Source organism: Vicia villosa, linkage group LG1, assembly GCF_029867415.1.
Source record: "Vicia villosa cultivar HV-30 ecotype Madison, WI linkage group LG1, Vvil1.0, whole genome shotgun sequence".
Lineage (NCBI taxonomy): Eukaryota > Viridiplantae > Streptophyta > Magnoliopsida > Fabales > Fabaceae > Vicia > Vicia villosa.
The window spans coordinates 223876555-223895608 of record NC_081180.1 but is presented as its reverse complement, the minus strand read 5'-3'; the positions used below and the strand labels follow the sequence as shown (position 1 = coordinate 223895608).

The 19054-nt window shown below is 38.0% G+C and overlaps 1 protein-coding gene across 1 annotated transcript; it reads right to left on the bottom strand.

Moving 5' to 3' along the window:
* Positions 1–4868: 4868 nt before the first annotated feature.
* Positions 4869–5531, bottom strand: LOC131595726 (uncharacterized mitochondrial protein AtMg00310-like). The gene has a single exon (XM_058868184.1). The coding sequence runs from the start codon at positions 5529–5531 to the stop codon at positions 4869–4871; it is 663 nt and encodes a 220-aa protein (XP_058724167.1).
* Positions 5532–19054: the final 13523 nt, after the last annotated feature.

The window sequence follows — 19054 nt, the reverse complement described above, 5'->3', positions numbered from 1 at the left end:
GGGGCTGTCGTGTTCATGTTGATTACATCCATGGAAGTGAAAAAGAAAGCGGTGAGTAGGGACTTACCGGTAGTATGTGAATTTCCAGAAGTCTTTCCAGAAGATGTAAGAGAATTGCCGCCAGAGAGGGAAGTAGAATTTGCTATTGAACTAATTCCCGGAATTAATCCTGTGTCGATGGCACCTTATCGTATGTCGGCATCGGAATTGAATGAGTTGAAGAATCAATTGGAAGATTTACTTGAGAAGAAATTTATTCGTCCTAGTGTCTCACCGTGGGGTGCACCGGTGTTACTAGTGAAGAAGAAAGAAGGTTCAATGAGGCTGTGTGTGGATTACAGACAACTCAACAAGGTTACTATCAAGAATCGGTATCCCTTGCCGAGGATTGATGACTTGATGGATCAACTAGTTGGAGCATGTGTGTTCAGCAAAATTGACTTGAGGTCGGGATATCATCAGATTCGGGTGAAGACGAACGATATTCAGAAAACAGCATTTAGAACGAGGTATGGTCATTACGAATATACAGTGATGCCATTTGGAGTAACCAATGCGCCGGGGGTTTTCATGGAGTATATGAATAGGATCTTCCACCCTTTTCTGGATCAGTTCGTAGTAGTATTTATTGATGATATTTTGATATATTCTAAGAATGAAAAAGAGCATGCGGATCATCTTAGAGTGGTATTGGAACTATTGAAGGAAAAGAAACTTTATGCAAAACTGTCAAAGTGTGAGTTCTGGTTAAACGAAGTGAGCTTTCTTGGGCATGTAATTTCTAAGGATGGTATTGCCGTTGACCCAACGAAAGTAGAAGCAGTGTCTCAGTGGGAAGCTCCGAGGTCAGTTTCCGAAATCCGTAGTTTCCTTGGTCTGGCGGGTTACTATAGAAAGTTCATTGAAGGTTTTTCAAAGTTAGCATTACCGTTAACTAAGTTGACTAGGAAGGGTCAAGCGTTTGTTTGGGATTCGAAATGTGAAGAAGGATTCCAAGAGTTGAAGAAGAGGTTGACTAGTGCGCCGATCTTGATTTTGCCGAATCCGGCGGAATCTTTTGTTGTTTATTGTGATGCTTCGTTGTCAGGATTAGGAGGTGTACTGATGCAGCATCAACAGGTAGTCGCTTATGCATCGAGACAACTCAAGGTGCATGAGAGAAACTATCCGACTCATGACTTAGAGTTGGCAGCAGTGGTATTTGTGTTGAAGTTGTGGAGGCATTACTTATATGGTTCAAGGTTTGAAGTATTTAGTGATCACAAGAGTTTGAAGTACCTCTTTGACCAAAAAGAGTTGAATATGAGACAAAGAAGATGGTTAGAATTTCTCAAGGATTATGATTTTGAACTGAATTATCATCCGGGTAAAGCAAATGTTGTTGCCGATGCATTGAGTAGGAAGTCCTTGCATATGTCTATGCTTATGGTGAGAGAATTGGATTTAATTGAGCAATTCCGAGATTTGAGTTTAGTATGTGAAGACACTCCTACCAGTGTTAAATTGGGTATGCTGAAGCTGACTAGTAGTATTCTTGAGGAAATTCGAGAAGGTCAGAAGACTGATGTAGAGTTGGTTGATAAGTTGGCTCTGATTAATCAAGATAAAGGAGGTGAATTCAGAATCGACGAGAATGGTATAATGAGGTTTGGTAATCGTGTTTGTGTTCCTGATGTTGCCGAATTGAGGAAGAGTATTCTTGAAGAAGGACATCGTAGCGGATTGAGTATTCATCCTGGTGCTACCAAGATGTATCATGACTTAAAGAAGCTGTTTTGGTGGCCTGGAATGAAAAAGGAAATAGCTGAATTTGTCTATGCTTGTCTGACTTGCCAGAAGTCGAAGATTGAGCATCAGAAACCGTATGGAGCTATGCAACCGTTATTTATTCCAGAATGGAAGTGGGATAGTATATCTATGGATTTTGTTTCAGGTTTGCCGAGGACGGTGAAGAATTGTGAAGCTATTTGGGTTATTGTAGACAGGTTGACAAAGTCTGCTCACTTTATACCAATGAGAATGGATTACCCAATGGAGAAGCTGGCTCAATTGTATATTGACAGGATAGTGAGTTTACATGGTATTCCTTCGAGTATCGTGTCGGATAGAGATCCAAGGTTTACATCCAGATTCTGGGAAGGTTTGCAGAGGGCTTTGGGTACTAAGCTGAGATTGAGTTCTGCTTATCATCCGCAGACGGATGGACAGACGGAAAGAACTATTCAATCACTAGAAGATTTGTTGCGTGCTTGTGTGTTGGAAAGAGGCGGTGCTTGGGATAGTTATCTACCCTTGATCGAATTTACTTACAATAATAGTTTTCACTCGAGTATTGGTATGGCTCCGTTTGAAGCTTTGTATGGTCGGAGGTGTAGAACGCCTTTATGTTGGTATGAATCTGGCGAAAGTGCCGTGATTGGACCGGAAATTGTTCAGGAGACAACAGAAAGGATCAAGATGATTCAGGAGAAGATGAAGACTTCTCAGAGTCGTCAGAAGAGTTATCATGATAAAAGGAGGAGGACACTTGAATTTCAAGCAGGAGATCATGTGTTCTTGAGGGTGACCCCCACAACTGGTGTTGGTAGAGCACTGAAATCAAGGAAGTTGACTCCGCGATTCATTGGTCCGTTCCAGATTACGGAGAGGGTGGGGGAAGTGGCGTATCGTATTGCGTTGCCACCGACGCTTGCGAATCTGCATGATGTATTCCACGTATCACAGTTGAGGAAATACATTGCTGATCCATCTCATGTGATCCAAGTCGATGATGTACAGGTAAAGGACAATCTGACAGTTGAAACTTTGCCTATGAGGATTGAAGACCGAAGGCTGAAACAATTGCGTGGCAAGGAGATAGCACTGGTCAAAGTAGCTTGGGGAGGACCAGCAGGTGGGAATGTGACTTGGGAATTGGAGAGTCAGATGAAGGATTCCTATCCAGAGTTATTTGCCTAAGGTATGTTTTCGAGGACGAAAACTATTTAGTGGGGGAGAGTTGTAACACTCCATTTATTTTCATAATTTAATTTAATTAAATTAATTGAATTATGAGGAATTAAGCAATTGGGCTTGAGTTGTGGTTAGTAAGGGAGGGGGTGCATTGGTAGGCCCTATTACCAATTAAAATAATTTTATTTTATTCTTAATAAAATAGAAGGAGTGGTAGAATAGAGAAGGTTACAGTATTGGGAAAGGAAGTCTGAACGTGAAAAGAGAAGAGGAACAGAGAAGTGCGACCGAGGAAGAGCGAAGAATCAACCTTCAGGTAAGGGGGGACTCTTCCGTTTATCTTCTATTATGGGATTATAGGTAGTATGATAGAATTCGATCGTGTTATTCGGATCAATTGGGTTATGCTTAGGTTGTAGAAATGTTAGGTTTGGGGGAATTGATTTAGAATGAATTGTATTGATCGTGTGTAGTGATAATTGGACGGTTGAATGTATTATAAATGTGTTATAATATGTGTTATTTCACTGTATGCGAAATCTGGTTGGAGTGAGTTTGGTTTGGTAGTGATTTGGTGAAAGAGGGACGAAATCGCAGGCTATTTTCTGCTATTCGGAGCGCTGGAAATCGCCAGTTCGCGCCGCGTCCAGGAGTTGGCGCCGCGAACCGCTTGGCAGAAGGCCAGGAAGTTTTGTTGTGCTCAGTACGCGCCGCGAGGGTATGGCCGCGCCGCGAAGGCATAGTTTCTTCTCGTTCCGCGCCGCAAAACCTTGTTTGCGCCGCGAAGGCGTTGTTCCGATTCGTTCCGCGCCGCGAATGTGTGTGGCGCCGCGTGCTGTTAGTTGTTGCGACATGCCGTTTTGAAAAGTTTAAAAATGTGTAACTTTTAAACCGTAAGCCGGATTTTGGTGCCGTTTCGAGTACAGTGAAGCTAATCAAATAATTTATATACTCAAATGGTGTTTTGAGTTGTGGCTTGAATTATTTTTAAAACACTCAATCTTATTTGTTGTAGTGGGATATGCTTATAGGTTCACTAATGAATGTCTTACCTGTATGATGACGTGGTATAACTGGTGTTTATTATACATGTATTGTTGGTATGAAATATGTGTTTTATTGATGATTATGACATTGATCGATGTATGTGGGTGATGAGCATGTTATGGTTGATGCATGCATTCATAATCATTTTGGTGGCTGGTCCTTGACGATGGTGGATCAGTGGTAGCTAATTCCCATTGTGTGGAATTAGTGAGTGGGTGTTACCGTATCCTTGACGATGGTGGGTCGGTGAGTTGGGTTATCCCAGATTTTGGTACCACATGCATGTAGTTGCATTGCATTAGGCTGTTTTGCTATTATAACATGAATGGAAGATTGTCCAATGTTATAATATGTGTTAATTTGGTTGTTTGCTTGCTGATTGTATGGTTTGAATCTGATCATAACTGTGATTGGGTGAATGGCATGTGAAATGATATTTTATTATCTATATCTTATAACATTAGTTAAATGTGAATGAGACTCACCCTTACTGTTGTTATTTTTCAGATTGAGGAGTAGCTCTCGTACTTGGTGAGGATTAGCTCGTCAAGTAGTTCGTTAGAGTCAGTTGGGTCCGTGTCATGCTCTGGTCGTGTAACACTGGGGGCGTCGTTTAGAGTTACTTGTTAAGCTTTTTATTTTGGATGGATTTTTATGTTAACGTCTTAAGTCTGTGACTTGGCTGTTTGTTATTCAGATGTTAAAGATAATTCCGCTGTGTTAAACATGACGATCTGAATAAATTTGGTTGACGTTCTCTTTTATGGCATGACATGAGTATTATTGTTTAATTATTTGGAAGTTGTAATGCCCTTTTTCATGTTTACTCTGATTATCATTTATTATTTATGCGGGGTATTAGAAGGGTGTTACACATACGTCTCTTGATTTTGTGGTCCTCCAACCCACCGACTTCCTTTATCACGAAGCCATGGTTCATGCATCACCTTAATACTCCTTCCATCCCCTATACTCCACCTACTCCCAATCTTTAACACCTCCTTAGCTTTCCACAAACTACGCCAAACAAAACTCGGATTGTTGCCAACCTTTGAATCTAGATAGGATGAGTGAGGAAAATACCTTGCTTTGAAGATTCTAGATACAAGAGAATTGGGCTTCGACAAAAAATTCCAACCTTGTTTTGCCACCATAGCCATATTGAAAGCTTTGAAATCCCTAAATCCAAGACCTCCCTCCTTCTTCAACATAGTCATTCTCTCCCAAGTCAGCCACCTTATACCTTTGTTACTGCGACCTCCCCCCCACCAAAACGAGTTGAGCATTTTTTCAATGTCGTTCACCACCCCATCCGGAATCAAGTAGATACTCATAATATAGGCCGGAATCGACTGAAGCACTGATTTAATCATAACCTCTTTCCCCGCTTTAGATAAAGACCTACCACTCCAAGAATTGATTCTTCTCCATATCCGATCCTTAATAAAAGAGAACACTGCTTTCTTACTTCTCCCAATCATGGACGGTAGACCCAAATATGTTCCTGTTCCTATAACACGTCTCACCCCCATTACTTTGGCTAAATCCTCTTAAGCTGGCCCACTCAGGTTACGACTGAAAAACACTTCGGATTTAGAAAGATTAATCACTTGACCCGTCGCATCAGCATAAATTTTTAGAATCTCCATAAGGTTAGACACCTCCATAAGATTTGCCCTGCAAAATAGAAAACAATCGTCAGCAAAAAGCAAGTGAGACACACTAGGTGCCCCCCTGCATATATGTGCGCCGTGAATATCTCCTCGTGAAACGGCTCTTTTAATGAGCGCAGAAAGGCCTTCAGAAACCAGAATAAACAGATAAGGTGACAAAGGATCGCCTTGTCTCAATCCCCTTCCAGGAAAAATGGGTCCGACTCTATCAGAATTAACGAGCACCGAATAATGCACCGAAGTTACACACATCAACAACCAATGAATCCATCTCTCATCAAACCCCATGCGCATCATAATCTCTCTCAGAAAACCCCAGTCAACTCTATCGTAAGCTTTACTAATATCAATCTTTAGCGCCAGATTAGCCATGTTACCACTCGTCTTTCTTTTCAACGCATGAATAATTTCAGTAGCTACCATAGCATTGTCAAGAATGGATCTCCCTTCAATAAAAGCAGATTGCTCCTCCGAAACACACTTGTCTAATACCACCTTCAACCGATTAGCAAGTAACTTGGAAATTAACTTGTAAACAACATTACAAAGAGAGATGGGTCTGAGATCCTTCATATTCTTAGGATTAGCACATTTAGGTATAAGACATATGTTAGTTTCATTAAGCTCAGGTGGGAAGAAACCCCTGGTCATCCACGTAGTCACTGCATGAAAGATATCATCACCACACAAATACCAAAAATGCTGGTAGAAAGCCGGGTTGAATCCGTCGGGACCCGGAGACTTATCCGGGTGCTTCTGAGTTAGAGCTTCATATAATTCTGCTTTGGTAATATGCGAGATCAACTTGCTATTGTCATCCTGAGAAATAACCGGCTGAACACAATTTAAGACCGGTTCATACAGCCCCTGCCTTGCAACAAACAATTCTTCAAAATAAGATTTTGCAACACGACTTAGATCCTCTTGCTCTGTTACCACGGCCCCTGTATCATCCATAAGAGAATCTATTCTCTTGAATCTCTTCCGAACAGTAGCCGACTTATGGAAAAATTTAGTATTCGAATCGCCATATTGTAGCCAATGCATTTTAGCTCTTTGTTTCCAAAAAATCTCCTCCTGAATTATAATCTTATTATACTCCCTCTGTGCCTCAATAAATCTAGCTGCTGCCCCTTCGTCATTAGCCGATCTCGCCGCTTCCATGGCTGCCATATGAATTGACAGTGTGTTGAGCTGTTCTTTTGCTTTCACCTTATGCCAGCTTGCTAACTCTTTCACACAGTTATTTATTCGGTTCAGAACCCCATTATTATTAGTAGCCTGCCAACCTCTCTTTACCACATCTGCTAGTTCATCATTTTTTAGCCACGCGTTCTCGAATTTGAAAGAATACTTCCTCAGCTGATTACGTTTAATCGGATCACAGTGCAAAAGAATGGGACTATGGTCCGAATGCGAGGCTAGTAAATTAACTAGCTTAGCTTCCGAGAAAATATCCAACCAATCTTGTGTTACAAGAGCTCGATCTAGCCGTTCTTCGATAACATGATCCGAGCCTCGACTTTTAATCCACGTAAAAGGGTGACCTTCCAACGGCATATCTAACAAATTACAATCCGTAACAGCTTCCCGAAAACCTGCGCATAACCAGTTGGGATGTTGGTGGATACCGATTTTATCATGTTGTGAAAGCAAGTCATTAAAATCACCAATGACACACCACGGTTCTTGCGACATATCTCTAAGCTCACGAAGCATAGACCACGCCTCTCTTCTCCGGTTTCTCTCCGGATATCCATAGTAACAAGTAAGCCGCCAAACTCCTTTCATCTCATCCTCAACCAATATATTCACATAATTCCTAGAGAAGTTGACAATTCTACAATTAGCAGAGTCCCTCCACAGCACCGCCAAGCCACCACTTCTTCCGACGACATCCACCGATAAACAAGAGTCAAATTTTAACATAACACGGATACTTTCAAGCTTCTGCTTCTTCGATAATGTTTCCGAGAGAAATAAAACATCAGGACGATGTTTTTGAGCTAGCTGTCGCAAATTCGGAATTGCACGCGGGTTGCTCAGGCCCCGACAATTCCAGCTGAGAATCTTCATTTGTCCCGGCAGTCCTGGCTTCCAGGACCTGCCGATAAAAAAGACTGGGACAGTTGAACATTATTTGTGCTACTGCTGGATACTTGCTCTCTACGCCTTTTTCGTTCCAACTGATTCTCTTCACAGTCGTCGTCATTACCTTCAGGATGTGATGGTTGGTAGGTCACGGTCAAATGTGGAATAACAGCTTTAGGAGTGTGATATGGGTATTGACTAACTTGGTTGCTGGTGGTCATTTTTGGAACAGTAGTTTTTGGTTTAAATTTATGGGGTCTGGTGTTCAAGTTACTGGTTTTCTGGATATTTGGACTACTAACACTGTGAGGCTTATTCACGACTTTGGGCTGGGAAAACACAATTGGATTTTGTTGATGAGTATTTTGTTTTTGCATGGTGGGGAAATATGGGCTCGTGATTGGTTGGTTCAGCAAAGGTGGGCCGTTAACGTTTTGTTCCAAACGTGGGGGAACATTAGTGATCCATTGTCCCGTGACGTCACCAGCATTAGAATCTGGGGGAGCATTGTTATTAAATGCAAATGATTGTCCTGCCTGCCTGTCTCCAAAGATTCCTTCTGCAATCACAAAGGAGTTATTGCGTAACGGATCTGCTTTCTCCAAATGATTAATTTGCATTGATGGGCTGATTTGACGTTTTAATGCAGAATCTGTGTAATCATGTGACATGTTTATTGATCCTTCAACAATAGTCAGCTCCTGGTGGGTCCCTGCCTGCGAAATATTCTGATCTGACGCTACATCCTGGGAGTGTTGTGCACGCGCCATGCTACCTTCTCCATCAGGCTGCCTTGCACCCATATTCTCTTCTTTCAGCCACTTGGAATTTGATGCACTCATGAATCTTCTATTTTCCACTCTTATCTCATTTGACCATCCTCTAAAACCATCATCCTCTTGCATTGCGAAACGAACTTCACACTTTTGTTCCGAATGTCCCAAAACTCCACAGACAAAACAAAAAAGACCTAGGTTTTCATACTTGAACATAACGGTACACCATTCTCCACCTTTGTTTTTGACTCTCGTATTCTTCTTTAATGGTTGTCGGACATCCACTTTTACTCTCAGACGCATATACTGCCGCCAGAAACTTGAGTTGTTATTCTTATCATATTCCACAAATGTTCCAATATAATTAGCAATGGCTTTGCCCACTTTCTCCAGCATGAGACCGGCAGGGAGATTGTGAATCTGCACCCAGAATTCGACATGAAACAACGGTATTTTTTCTATTTGGATACCTATCTGGACTCTCTCAATGATCAGCAAGTGACTTCCAAATGTCCACGGTCCTCCTTTCAGCGCTGCCTCCATATCAAGCTTATGAGAAAATTGAAACAAAAACAAACCTTCCATGGCCTTCTTGATGATGACCCCCTTGACCGGATGCCACATATCCGCAACTCTCTTCTTCATTGACATAACATGAATTGGTTTATCGCATAAGAATCTTCCTACTAGGCACAACCGCATATCACCCGCCTCCGTTCCTTCATCCTCCACATCGAAACAAAATCCTCCTTCCTCATCATCATCTTGCAAAGATAGATCGTTGATGTTAGTACCCGCCATTCTGTGATAGAACGAACCCAAAACTCACTAGAAAAAGATAGAGATCAAAGCTTCTCAGTGGGAGAAGAAAGAACAAACCCTAGCAGAACTATGAGAACAAACCCTAGAAAGAACAAAAATAGAGATATTCTTTTGATTCTTTAAATGTTACATAGTTTAAAAAATTCAAAAAGTAAGTTTGTAAAATTTAATAATATCTTGTACCGATAATATAACAAATTATAATAAAAAAATTATTCAATAGAAAATTTAAAACAATCATATTAATTAATATTTAGTTGTATTTATAAATTATTATTTTTATAATATTTATCCACTTCAATTCTTTAACACATATTTTTTTTTTTGTTTAGGAGATTTTATAAATAATAGTTATATCAATATAATTTGGGAAGACTTAAAGTATTACATATAAAAGTATAAAATAAAATATACCATGTTAATTTAATTTTTATTAAAAAGTATTATATTAATTTTTATTAAAAGTTATTTTTAATATAATATCTTATAACCTAGCATTTTTTACTCAAAATAAAAAAGATTTAATAGTGGTAGTTGTTTATATTATTGTTATTATTATTATTATTATTATTATTATTATTATATATTTTTTAATAGTGATAGATTATTATATTAATATTATTATAATTTTTTTAATAGTGTTAGTAAAACATTATTATTATTATTATTATTATTATTATTATTATTAGTTATTAATGTAAAATTAATTTTAAAAACATAGAATTAGGGTTGATGTTAGAGTAGCTATGAAGATGACATGTGTCTATGATTGATGTTAGATTAGCTATCAACATGACATGTGTCTAGGGTTGTCATCATGACAACCTTAGATTTATATTAAGTAGATTTTAAAAATCCAGTATGAGTTTTACCGGTTTTTTTGTTACATTTTATCACTTTTTTTTAAAAAAAAAACTCATCATTTACTTGCAGTTTTACCATATTTCTTGAAAAAATTCAAAAATTTCTAAGTAGTAGTTGAGTTCTTACCGGAGGTTTCAAAAAGTTCGGTACATTACTAATATTTTAAAATATTCGGAAAACATTGAAAAGTACCGGATTTCTGGAAATTTTGATATATCAAAATTTTCTCATAAACCTAACAATCAGTAGTTCAAAATGCTTCTTTTGTGCGATCCAGATCCTGATGGTTCCCCTGTAGATTTTACTCTATTTTTCACCACTGACGTAATATGTTTTACTTACATGTGTAATTTTTAACTTGTTCAAAAAGTAATAGGTTTATGATATCTCTGACATTGAAAATTTATTTTGTCTATGTTATAAATAACAGATATTTCCCTCCCAAGCTGACATTTTTGGAAGGGCACAGTCTGTTGGTAAACAACATGATATTATTTTTGTTACTATTCATTCTAATACCGCAATTGAGATCAAAGGGAGAAAAGATAAATGATTATGGGTTATGAGAAATGACGAAACTTCAAAGGAAAGAATGTATCTGAAGGTAGTTATAGTATAAAAGTGAAATGTCCCTTTATGTTGAGATTTATGCCAAGTGGAAGTGGTTGGAAGGTTACAGTTAGGTGTGGGTTTCACAGTTACATACTAGCTAAGGACTTAGATGAACATGACATATTAGGTCGTTTAAGAGATAATGAAAGAAATGTTGTGAATGACATGACCAAATACAATATGGCTCCTAGATACATATTTGGTGCTTTGAAAGACAGAGATCCATAAAACTTGACGAGTGTTACATAGGTGTATAAGGCAAGATATACATACAAGACGAGCAAGAGAGGTGTCTATTGACTGAAATACAACATCTGTTGAGTTTTATTCATGAAGAGAAATACATGTACTAGACCAGAAACATGGACTCTTCAAATATTGTTGTTGATATCTTTTAAACACATATTGATATTGTGAAGTTGTTGAACATGTTTTATTTGGGGTTAATTTTTTATCACACATACAAAACAGACGGGTACTGCATGCTCCAATTGCTTCTATTATAATTTATTAGATTTTGGTTGGAAGTTATTGATTATTTATTGTACATACAAAACAAACAGGTACTAGCCACCAATACTTGAGATTGTTTGTGTTACATCCAGGAAGTTGATGTTTTCGGTTGGATTTGTCTATATGGAACTCGCATTTTCAGTATTATAGAAAATGAAAAAGTTTTTTGCTTCTAAGAAGTTGATACCGAAGGTTTTTGTGACAATTTGTGAACTCGAGTTGACGAATGATGTGGAAGTTATGTTCTCAAACTCAACTCAGATGTTGTGTCTGTTCCATATTTCAAAAATGTTACTATGGATTGTAGGGAGTAGTCGAATCACATACGTATGAGCATGTTATGAATCTAGGGAACAACATCATATATTCGAATAAGGAGTCTGAGTTTTTGTTCCACTTGAAGCATTTTGAGGTTGTATGTGCTGATATTCCTAAATTTTTCAGTGTATGCACAAAACATGGTTGACAACCTATGAAGAAATATTTGTTACTTCTTTGACTAATAGAATCACTCATTTAGAGAACACGATAACAAACAGGTAAATCGTTGTGACTTTGAATATGGGTACATTACTAATTATCACATAATGACCTCCTTTTTCTATTTATGTTTTTTAGGATTGAGTCTGCTCACTAGAGACTAAGAAACATGTTGACATCTAGTAGTGGAGACTTATGTAGAAGTTAGGATGTTGTGAACACCATGTTAAAGTTGCAATTCGGTTCAATTAAAGTACCAATTCGGAAAAGTATTGCCAACATTGAGCATCGGTATAACACTCTGTTCTACTCTAGATTCCACGAGTTCGTTTCAAGAGAATGTATACAACACATTGAAAAGGAGCTAGAAAGGGTAAGACTCGTTGGTTCTAACAAAGATACAAGTGGTTGTTTCATTAGAACAACACATGGGTTACCTTGTGTGTGAGAACTTACATGTCTTCAAATACAAGAAGAGCCTATGTTAGAACCAATTCATGTTATTTGGAAGAAATTATTCATTAAAGAGCATGAGGTCACTAAAGAAGATAGTGGGACACAGTTGGATTTAGAATAAGAATGTGAAGAGTTGAAGAGGTATTTTAGTACATTAAATATTGTAGGTCAGAGGGTGATGGAGAAAAAAGTTCGGGAACTAACACATCCATCCATAACTTTCATGTGTTCATCACTAATGAAGCATAAGCCAAAGAGGGAAAATAAGAAGAGTAAAAAGGGTGAAGAGAGTGATGTGCATCGTGATCCTTCGTAGTGGGAGTATGCTGAGGGCTCGTAGGGAAGTCAAACTACAAGAGATCATGTACAAAACTAATTGAAAGTCAACCGTATCGTCAATCATCAAAACACAATAGTTGTCCCAGCTTCATGTGCTATTGAAGGTTTACTTGGTTATGGCGAAGAATCTTGGTTTTTGGCTCGGACACAATTAGATACTGAAGTTTATCAACAGCATCAAATGTATTCTAACATGTTTTATGACACGATACCTAAAGGTATGAGTGTGTTGCGGGTAGTTAGCTTGGGTATATAGGGTCGTATGATGATTCCTGATACGGGTTACCCTTTGCTTCTATATACTGTGTCATTTTGGTCTCGTTCTCCATGAACCTTAACATCACATTCTTTCCATTAGTGATAGCTCCGTGCATTAGCTCTGAGTAGACACAAAATTATAGCAGTTGGTTTTGTTGACAACTGTCATTGGATTCAAGTGAAGTTGAAACACGGTTGTCCTTCACTTCCTATCACAAAACGACGGAGACAGAACTGTACTGAAGGTGCAAAAGCATGAGAATCAACAATTGAGGACGTATTAGGCATTGATGAAGTTCTGGTATGTCAGATTCCAGATGTCGTACGAAGTGTTGAGATATCTGATCTAAACACAACACATTTGCAAGATATACACAATACTGAAAAGTAAACAGCACACAAGAGTCGTTAACCCAGTTCGGTGTACAACAACACCTACTTTGTAGGCTACCAAGCCGGGGAGAAGATTCCACTATCCGTAGTATCAAATTATAGATTACATAGTTACCACACCCGGTTACAACCTACACACTTAATCCCTACCAATGCAATATTTCTACCTAGGACTCACCTAGGTTTGAGGCCCTCCAAAAGTCCCTTCAATCACAAACAGTAATAAACGACAGTATCAATCAATTTCAGAAGACACGCTTCCATGACAAAACCTATCCAAGACTCTTGACTAAGAACAATAACTTAGAGTTGCTTCAAAGCTTCCTCAAAGAACAATACACCTCTCACCTATAGGCTTCAAGGTGGACAATACTTCTCTTGCTTCACAGCTTTAAGAAGAACATGGTGACCTTCCCACAATCTGGGAAACTCACCTAGACAAACCCTATACTCCTACATCTTGAGCCATCAGAGGACTAGGTTACAAACCTTCTATTTATAACATGTACCCAACTGGATTTGGGCTTCTCAACACAGCTAATATGTTGTTACAAACCAGCAGTAACTTCTGCTACAAACAAGGTCTTCCATTATTTAGTTTCCAAAAATATCTCCATATTTAGAAACTATATATATTATGATTGAACCTTCTGACCTGTTAAGAATACCTCTATATATGATTGCATCATATCCCTGAATATTCTGCAACAATTTGTAATTGTTAAATCATAATAGGCTTAACTAATTAACTACAGCTCAGGCGCGATGTCTTATGCTTCTTCATAGGACATCTCATATGAGACGTTGTCTCAGATGTTGAACCATTTCAACACAACATGTCTTAACATGAGATATGGCTTCTTGCTCAACCTGATCCTATCAACAAGTTAATCCAACCTATCTAAACAAACTGCTACTTTATTTGTTTTACCAAAATAATGCCAATCCATAAACCATGAAACTAACAATCTCCTCCTTTGGCAAATTTTGGCTAAAACAAATGAATTACAAATAAAACCTTAGATAAAATATGAATTACAAATGACACCTTATAAAAAACTCTATACTAACAAAAGTAGATTTCAGCAACTGGGCAGTAGACTGCTGAACACACTGGCATAGCAATATAGACTCAATCTTCAGGTAAGATGTCAGGACACCTTGTGCAACATCTTGAATCCAACATTCTGAATGAGCTCCATTCCCACCAAGAACTTAACACCAATGAGCAGCAACCTGAGGACCAATGAGTAAAGAGTCTAGAGTTCATTTGGTGTACATGAGGAAGAAGATAGCTTACACTCCCCCTCAACCCAGGAACCAATTCTCATCACTGAAGACCAATGATGGCATAAGAGAATGTAATAAGCATTTCTTAATCAGAAGCCACCAATCAACCTATAGCATAAGAGGAAACTTAAGATGTATCCACATGCTACCCTGGGTAACTCACAACACAGGTCACAACTGTGTTCATAACTCAGATTACGGGTGTTCGTGGTGCGGTTTGGGCGGTTTTAACAGAAAAAATCATCCGAACCGCAAGAGAAAAAATTGTGCGGTTTGGTTTGGTTCGGTTGACTTTTAAAAAAAATCTGAACCAAACTAAACCAAATTAATGCGGTTTGGTTCGGTTTGGTTGGTTCGTTTTTTTACAAATATTTTATTGAGCCATACATATACATATAGATGACAACATAATTTTATATTTAGACATTCATACATTATCAAATAACAACAAAACTCGTCATATTTTGACAACAATTTTCCATTTAATATGTAAAAATTAAATTAGACAAAAGTGGAATATTAAACATAAAATAATAGCATAAAACAATATAAAAATTATTATAATGAAATAAAAAAATATAAGAGACAAGAGATTAGTGAAGGTGAAAAAGAAAAAAAAGTGTTGAGAGATTAGAGAAGAAGATGTGCGATGAAAACGAAACTGAGATACGGAACATTTAAATAAAAATGAGAAGGTGGAAGAGAAAGAATATAAAAGAGTAGAGATTATAGAAGAAGAAAGAAGATGTATGTGGCAAAGAAGGTGCGATAATGTTATTAGAGATTTGAGAAGATCGGGACTGAAATTATATGTGTAAGAATGAGAAAATTGTTGGTAATCATAAGGCTAAGGTATAATAGGTTTAAGTTTGGGTTGGATGTGAGTTAAGTAAAACTTAAGTTGTAACATAATGCGGTTTGATTCGGTTTGATTCGGTTTACAAAATACAAACCGCGAACCGAACCTAACCATGCGATTTTGTTAAAAGATGACCCAAACTAATCCGAACCAAATGCGGTTTCGGTTTGGTTTGGTTTGGTTTGCGGTTTTCTATTGGGTTGGTTTGGTTTTGAACACCCCTAACTCAGATCACAAGTCATAAAGAAAATTTCCTCTTCCTCCTTCTTCCTCTTTAAACAGACATAGGACATGACTTCCTCTTTGACATGTCTCGTCAACATTTGAGAAGCCAGGTACCAGACTCATTTGAGTTAATCCTTTCTCCCCCTTTTTGGCCAAAAATTGACAAAGAAAGTGTAACACCCTTCTAAACCCCCGCAAAAATTAGTAAAATACTCAGAGTAAAACATGAAAACAAGGGTGCCACAATTAAAAAAATTAAAACCAAATATAATTCAACTGTCATGCTTTATCAGAAACGATTCATCAAATAAGAATCTCATGTTTATCACAGCAGAATAGTATAACATCACCAAACCAAACCAATGGAAACACAACCCAAAAACCAATAAATAGAGTATAATTACTAAACTCTAAAACTATCGTTCCCAGTGTTACAAGACCAGAACATGACCGACACGACTCAAAAATAAATGGATAGACTCTACGAGATATCCTCACCAAAGCAATAAGCTGCTACTCCTCAATCTGAAAATTATCAACATGTAAGGGTGAGTCTCATTCACAATTATTAAATATTATGCACTCATTAGCAATAAACATCATAGGCATATCATTCACCCAATTATAATACATTCAGATTTTCATACAATCGTTCAGCAACCACACCAATAGATATATCACCAAATATAACACTGAAAGTCATTCAATCATGTTTTATCAATATGCATATGTATGTACTGAGTCTATGCATGTGGTACCAAACATCATGGGATTAACCCATCTGACTGATCTAAACATCATCGAGATACATCCCTACCGGCACAAATTCCACACAATGGGAATTATGCCCACCATTGATCCATACATCACCGGGATCCATCACCAAAATAATTTTTGAATGAATGCACACATATAACATACTTATAACATCACCGATCCGATGCACCGCATCGTCTCAACAAAACTCACCATTATCATCACCGATAAAGTATGCACATGTCCTAGCATCATTCAAATCATATCACACACATTTATATGAAACATATCATCCAATCATGATAATAATCACAACAATTCCATCAACGCATCAACACATTGTCCCATTCAAGAATATATGCATACAATGTTACATTTCATCCACTTAATTAAATCGAGATTTAAAATAAAATCAAGCTACTACCCATCCCACCAGATTATCACATAAAGCAATTAACTAGCTTCGCAACGCCCAAAATGGCAAATAAATCGAACACATGGATTAAAAGACATGAATTTTAGAAAATAATTTATTTTTCAAAAACACACAGCGGTAACCAATTACCTCAATCCAAGTAACTGGTTATTGCCTCTGGTAGTAACTATTTTTTTCAAAAACGTTCAATGGTAACCGATTACCTCAAATGGAGTAACCGGTTACTACATGACGGACAGACCAACATTCTTATTCGTAACATCGGTAACCGGTCACCTCAATCCAAGTAACCGGTTACTGCCTCCCCGACAGCAACACACACACTGCGTACAACAGAGGTAACCGGTTACTACCTCCAGGTAACCGGTTACTTCGTACAAATAACCCTAAAAATCACTTCTAACAGCACTTAAGAATTTCCAATTCAACCAATTTCGTCCCAAACGAACACCACATACAAACAACACCAAATTACATGTTACAACACGATTCTAACACGTTTTAAACATTAATTAACAACTTAGATCATCATCATCATTCAATTTCACCAAATCATACAAAAGTTATGAATTTACTCAAAACCTAACAATCCCCAAAACCCAACATATATCAATCAAATCAAACGATAACCTAATCAATCTTACTACCTTTGAACACATAAGAGAGATTAACCGGAAGAGTCCCCCCTTACCTTAGAGTTTGGTTTGGTTATTCCCCTTCCTATGCTCTTTAGCTCTTTCATGTTCTTCTCTTTTCTTCAAATTTGCCTATTTTGCTTCTATTTCCTCTTTTTCACAATCTTCTCCATTTTATTAAAAATAGTTAAATAATTAGTAAGGCCTACTCAATTAGTACCCCCTCCTTACTAACCACAACATAAAAGCCCATTTAGCATTCTTTCACTATTTCTCAATAATCCATTCAATTAAGTTATTCCAAATAATTAATTTAATTTCCCATTAGATTAATTATTAAATTATGGGGTGTTACAACTCTCCCCCACTAAAAGATTTTTTGTCCTCGAAAACATACCTCAAGTGAAAAGTTCAGGATAGGAGTCCTTCATCTGACTCTCCAGCTCCCAAGTAACATTTCCACCTGCTACTCCTCCCCAAGCTACTCGGACAAAAGCTCTTCCTTTACCACGTAACTGTTTCAACTTTCGATCCTCGATTCTCATAAGCAAAGCTTCAACTGTCAAACTATATTTCACCTGAACGTCATCTACTTGGATCACATGAGACGGATCTGCAATGTATTTCCTCAACTAAGACACATGAAATACATCATGCAAATTCGCAAGCATCGGCGGCGATGCAATATGATAAGCCACTTCTCCCACTCTTTCCATAATCTGAAGTGGACCAATGTAATGCGGCGTCAACTTCCTTAACTTCAAAGCTCGACCAACGCCAGTCATAGGAGTGACTCTCTGAAACACATGATCTCCCTCTTGAAACTCAAGTGTTCTTTGCCTCTTATTATGATAGGTCTTCTGACGACTCTGAGAAGCCTTCATCTTCTCCTGAATCATCTTAATCTTTTTTGTAGTCTCTTGGACAATCTGCGGTCCAATTACCGCACTCTGCCCAGATTCATACCAACATAATAGCGTCATACACCTTCTACCATACAAGGCCTCAAACGGAGCCATACCAATACTCGAATTCGAACTATTGTTGTATCTAAATTCAATCAACAATAGATAACTATCCCAAGCACCGCCTTCTTCCAATACACAAGCACGCAACAGATCTTCCAACGATTGAATCGTCCTTTCCGTTTGACCATCAGTCTGCGGATGATAAGCAGAACTCAGTCTCAACTTGGTACCCAATGCTTTCTGCAAACCTTCCCAGAATCTCAATGTAAATATTGGATCTCTATCTGACACGATACTCGACGGAATACCATGCAGACTCACTGTCTTCTCAATATACAACTGCGCTAATTTCTCCATAGGATAATCCATTCGCATCGGTATAAAGTGAGCAGACTTCGTCAATATATCCATGATAACCCAAATGGCTTCACAGTTCTTAACTGTCATCGGAAACCCAGAAACAAAATCTATAGATATACTGTCCCACTTCCACTCAGGGATAAACATCGGTTGCATTAATCCATAAGGTTTCTAATATTCAATCTTCAACTTCTGGCAAGTCAAGAAAGAGTAACAAATTCAGCAATCTCTTTCTTCATTCCAGGCCAC

Excerpts from the sequence above, each read along its gene's own strand:
- LOC131595726 (XM_058868184.1), bottom strand. The coding sequence starts at position 5,531 with ATGGGGGTGAGACGTGTTATAGGAACAGGAACATATTTGGGTCTACCG.